Source organism: Aplysia californica, unplaced genomic scaffold, assembly GCF_000002075.1.
Source record: "Aplysia californica isolate F4 #8 unplaced genomic scaffold, AplCal3.0 scaffold00136, whole genome shotgun sequence".
In the NCBI taxonomy this organism is placed as follows: domain Eukaryota; kingdom Metazoa; phylum Mollusca; class Gastropoda; order Aplysiida; family Aplysiidae; genus Aplysia; species Aplysia californica.
The window spans coordinates 1150622-1156621 of record NW_004797406.1 but is presented as its reverse complement, the minus strand read 5'-3'; the positions used below and the strand labels follow the sequence as shown (position 1 = coordinate 1156621).

General features: G+C 39.1%; 1 protein-coding gene across 1 annotated transcript in view; it reads left to right on the top strand.

The window, feature by feature from the left end:
- LOC101863579 (lon protease homolog 2, peroxisomal) overlaps positions 1-3837 on the top strand; it is a gene marked incomplete in the record, with an annotated part of 25573 nt that extends 21736 nt beyond the window's left edge. The window contains 2 exon segments of the mRNA XM_013081560.2: positions 721-831; positions 2035-3837. Of these exon segments, the coding sequence (XP_012937014.1) occupies positions 721-831; positions 2035-2145 (222 nt within the window).
- Positions 3838-6000: the final 2163 nt, after the last annotated feature.

The window sequence follows — 6000 nt, the reverse complement described above, 5'->3', positions numbered from 1 at the left end:
GGAGGGGGGATACATTCAATTATGGATGAGTTGTTGACATTGGGGGAGTGAAAAAAAATCAACTCATCTGAAGTTCAACGTAAATGTTGGGACCAGTAAAAAAAAATAGGCGCTCGGATGCGAGAAAAAGATCAACTTAACATAAGATCAACTCAAGAGAGTTCAACACAAGCGGAGTTGACTGTATTCAGAGAATGTAGTAGGGGGAGAGGGATCAGAAGAAATGGGGCTGTGAATATATATGAATTATACCCTCCAAGGATCTCATAATCTCTGTACATCTATCTATATTTCAAGAGTGTCAATTTAAGCATACTATTATCTATGTCAATATCAAACTGGTCTATTGTGTGAATGTCTGTGGTTTGAATTCCCAAACTTGAAATATTTGGGGGAGCTTTCAATTGACCCAGCCTACTTGGGTTGGTCTTATTGGGGGTGCAAATTGAAATCAGAGGTCTCACCTGCCAGTTAAAACACGAGGCCCCCACCTCTTAAATAATCATAATGTGTTTTAAGGGATGTTAAACTCACACAATGTAGTAGGCTCACTCTGTGAGGTTGGTTTGGGCAGTCTGTAGTTGTCATGGTAACAATTAAAAAGGTTTACTGGTGTTCTTTTCCTATCTGCTGTGGTTGTCATGGTAATGAGATCTCTAGGTAACCTCTCGTACATGTGATAAAGACACCATTAGACACCTCTCACCTCTATTACCGCAGGTGGGTGGGATCAAGGAGAAAGTTTTGGCAGCTCATCGGGCTGGAATCTATCGCATCATTCTGCCACAGAGGAACAGGAAGGACCTACATGAGATTCCTGAGAACATTCGGGTAAGTCCCTTCATATACAGTGGAAACCATATATAACAGGCCCGGTAATAACAGGGATCCGGTAATAACAGGGATTTTTTAAATCCCCGTTTTTTCCTACTCTTTGTCTCTATTAAAAGTTATTGGCAATAACAGGGCCTCATCGGAGCCCAACCGGTTATAGCAGGGACAAAGGCTCGTTACCAATGTATGAAAAGTAAGAGAGAGAGAGAAACTCAGTGATGGAGCAAGCCCACGCAAACAATACCACTGCAACTGCAAGCACACGCAGCGTGTGAAGCGATCTAGCCGGAAACCTAGCAACACACGCGTAATGTGTCACCAACGATGTCAAGCGCAAGAGAAAATTCCTTTCAATAGACAAAATATACGAATTAATCCAGGCTGTTGACAAAAAGCAAGCTCCACTGGCAGAGATTTGTCGTCAGTTCAACATTCCACAAGGGTCGATTCTCACCATTATCAAGGATAGAGAGAAGATAGTGGCAGCATACTCCAATGGAAAGTTTGCTCTGGATCGAAAGAAGATGAGACTACCTGATGCAGATGCTGTGGACCAAGCTCTTCTGATGTGAGGCAATGGAGAAAGTCGGTGCCAAAACCCCTGTTCGCGGGTACTTGTGGCAAAGGAAACTACCCATGAATAAATACAACTGGATTAGTCCACAAATGCTTACTTTCCTTGCATTTCTGATTTAACAGGGATCGGATATAACATAATATTTTCTTTACTCCCACTATCCCTGTTATATCAGGTTTCCACTGTATTTGGAATACAAGTAGATTTGGCTCTCGTCTGACGAAGTGGTAGCGGGCTGGTTAGATGGCTACACAGTACCGTCTGCCTTATAACCTTGGAGCTGTTTGTCTATCTGTCCAATGTTCATTTCTATGTTTGTCTTATTGTTCTTGTCCTTCCAAGACTGTTTTTGGAATAACTGTTTAAGTTTAAAGCAGTGCTGTCCTGAATGGACCTGCACTGACAAGATAAAAGAGACTCGGAAACAATGGGTTCCTCAGGTAATCAAAATTCAAAGCAATTAGACAGATATGGGTTCATGATTTTTAGATGATAGTCTACAATAGTAGGTTTTTAGCAGTATATGTGATATAGTGAAAGAAAAAAATGTGAGATTTTAAAATCATATATAATATGTATCTCTATACTTGTGTGCAAGAACTTTGATTTTTCTTCGCTTTCAGCGTGAAATGAGCTTTGTGTTTGCGAACAGACTGGAGGAGGTTCTTGATGCTGCCTTTGATGATGGCTTTCCTAGCATAAGCACCCTCATGGACACCACTTCCAAGTTGTAGGCAAGGACCTTTAGAGATATACTGATGAGCTGCAAATGACTGTTGGTGACCATTTAGATTTAGACTGGATCTACCTTTTGTCTGTAACTGAAACAGTCTGTGTCAGTTTTGGCATTCTGTGATGCTGACTGTCTCAATACAGGTCACAGTGACAGACAAAACTGACCTTATGAGATCCACTCAAAACACTGACTTTGCAATTGATTTGTTGCTTATTGTTGAATTTGTTTTGTTTGCTAATTATGCCGGTATTTATTTTGATTTTGATTGCTCACTCTTTAGATTATCTGTTTGTATCAAGTTTCATTGTTGGTTTGGTTAATATTCTTCCATGGTAAGTAATCAGAAAAAGAAATTTGAACTTCTATATTGGGTGATGGTCCAGATTTTGGTGTAACTCAACATGATGTAAGATCCTGTGATGTGGAGACAACACATGGATCTTTAGACTTCTAGGTAGAAGTGTTTTTGTTTAAACAAGAACATTGGCCATAAATAAGAACTAAATTATCCAGAAACAAATTTTACCTAAAGTGTCATCATCTCCTGATCTGTGAAGCTAGAGTGAGAGTTGCATCCATTGATGTTTATATTGCAGGTCTGTCTGGTGTGCACTTTAAAGTTGTGGAGTAGGACAGACAATTTATGAAAAAAAAAAAAAAAGGCATTAATCTTAAGCTTCTTTCTGAATCCTGAATTAAGTGTTATTACACCCTAGAACTAGATTGAAGTGCTTATTATTATTACAATATTACAACAGCACAATGAAACTGTCTGTGTAATCAGTTTCGTGAGAATGGCTTGGGATATGGAAGTGCAAAGATTTTAATTTCTGCTTTGTATTCTCCTGAGATGATTTTTAAGAATAGACATCATACATGTATCCACTATGAAGAAAGATACACTGGTAAAGGTCTACATGTATGTATTGCTGTTCATCATGAGTGTAGTGAAGTCTTTTCCCCCCCACCTTACATCTTGTTCCTGTATGTAAACTGATGTTGGTGTGTGTTTGTAAGTGTGCTCAGTCCGCATTACTTTGGTGCTAGGGTGTGTTCATTGACATTAGTATATGTTCCTTGATGCCTTTGTGCATAGATATAATGACAGTAGTGTAATTTGGTTGCTGCCTTTTAGTTGGCACATGTGTGTATAAACTTGTTGCTGCAGGTGCATGCACCTTACTGTTCTGAAGTTTATAGGTCTTCTTTTTTTTTCAATGTTGTCTTGAACGTGAAGTTTAATTGACTTGTACTGTACTTTGGTGCCAAGGTTGAATGGGAACAAAGTGGTACACGTGTGTTTTTAAAGAAGAATACTTTGCCTAGCCAAATGTTAGATTCGAGCCCACGACCTAAAAAAAGGCTTTTGTTTATATTGTTGCCTTATTAGTCTGTGGCTATGTTGATTTTTGTCCTTTTGTTATCTGGGCAGGATGCTGTGATATAGGGCTTGGAATTATTCGTTTAGCACATAAGTTGATATTATTGTACATGCAGGATCTTCTTTGTCTCTTCTCTGATCTGTAGGGAGCTGATCTTGTTGTACATGTATTTTTAATCGAGGAAGGGATTTTATAGTCATGTATTCCGCTATGAATCTGTGCACCTTGTGGGGAATATGTAATTCTGTTTTTTATGTTCTGCATGTTAATAAAGGAGATTTCTGATGGCCATTTGATGTCTGACACTTTGATATAAGTATGACTTGTCATTTCTTTTTTAGTGTTTTTTCTTCTTTTTCCTCGTTCTGGATGACAGCAGCTAGACAGTCAGTCCGATGTTGCGTACAAACTGTGTTTAGTGTTTATTTCTGTTTTGATATCGTTAGTAGGCCCTAGTTGAATCCCCCTCCCACATCTGCCCTCTTTCTCCCTCTTGTCTCTGTCACTTACCCCCTTTTACATCTCTGTGCATATTGAGTTTGTTTATGTGTATGCGTGCGTGTGTGTGTGTGTGTGTGTCTGTGTGTGTGTATGTGTGTGTGTGTGTGTGTGTGTGTGTGTGACTAATTGTGTGTGTGTGCGTGTGTGCACACAACCACCCTCTCTCTACTTCCTGTCTCTCTTTCTCCCCCCCTCCAACCTCTCTCACTCTCTGCACATGAGTGTGTGTTTGTGTTTGTGTGTGTGTGTATGTGTGTGTGTGTATGTGTGTGTGTATGTGCGTGTGTATGAACACTTCACCCTTCCTCCACACACACACACACACACACACACACCCTCACATATTCACACATGTAATAATAATAATAATAATGAAGATCATTTCTATAGCGCCCACTCCCGTGTAAACACAGCTCTAGGCGCTTTACATAAATGCATGTACGAAAAATATTCATACACGCGACACACACACACACTCATATACACACAAACACACACACATATACATATACACACACACAAACACACCCATACACACTCACGAACACATGTATGCCAAACACACACACACATACACTCACACACACACACACACACACACACACACACACACACACACACACACACACGTACACACACACACACACACATCTACTTGCTTATCACACGCACACGATTACACATCGTCACGAAATGAGAATAAAATAATATATACACTGCAATTCACAAAATACATAAATGGATAAATAGACATTTACATAACATTGTATTGAACATGAATCTACTGACTTAAAAAGGATGTCATTAAATGTGTCTTTAAAGATTTTTTAAATTTAGACTCAGATGTTATATGTCTCAAGGGTTGGGGAAGAGAGTTCCAAACTGACGGAGCAAGGTGGGCGAACGATCTTTCGGCTAATTTTTTACCGCCTTTTCTAGGAACTCGTAAAAGATACTGGTCGCCTGATCTTAGTGATCTAGATGGAACATAAATCTGCATGAGATCACTAAGATATGAGGGAGCTTTGTTATTGACACATTTATGACATAATATTGCAATTTTATATGACATTCTAGCTGACACGAGAAGCCAATGCAACGTTCTTAACATGGGAGTAATGTGGTCCCTCTTCTTTTTCTTTAGTACAAGCCTAGCAGCATGATTTTGAAAACGTTGTAACTTGTGAAGAGAGGTATTTGGTAAGTTAGCTAGTAAAGCATTGCAATAATCGATGCGTGAAAACAAGAAAGATGACACGAGCGTTTTCAACGAGTGTTCGTTCAAAAACATAGACATATGACCAATTCTACGCAATTCACAATTTAATAAAATGGTACATAAATAATTGATATGATGTTCCATTGACAATTTTGAATCAAAATACACTCCCAGATTTTTTGCTTTGTTAGTAAAATACAGTGTTTCATTTTCAGTACAAATATGATCAATGTCTACGGGGATATGGCTTTTCTTTGGGTTACATAACAGAATTTCAGTTTTATTTTCATTAAGCTGGAGCTTATTCTCAACCATCCACTTTTATATACATGATATAACTCAACCCCTGCCCCCACACAGCACTCCAAATAAAATATATATACGGCAATCAGGCATGAGAATATTGAGAAGGCTCAATACATGTATTATGGGCTCGAGCAAGCGGGCATGGGGTGAACATGTTTTCTCCTGCAATCCCAGACCACAGACCCTACGATGTGGGTGGTTGGCGGGTGCTCTTGTGTGGTTTGCTCCTTCTTTCCTCTGTAAAAAATCTATCATCTCTATCTCCTCTCCTTCTTTTTTATGTTTGTTACTCTGTTGTAACACTTTTAATCTTCGGCACTTATATGACCTTATTGTGTTGCAAGTGCTGTAAAACGCTTACTAAAAACTAAAGACCCAACAACACGATGTGAACGCTGTGCTACATCTTAGGCAGCGGTCACTTTTTCAAAACGTTCGTTTGCTC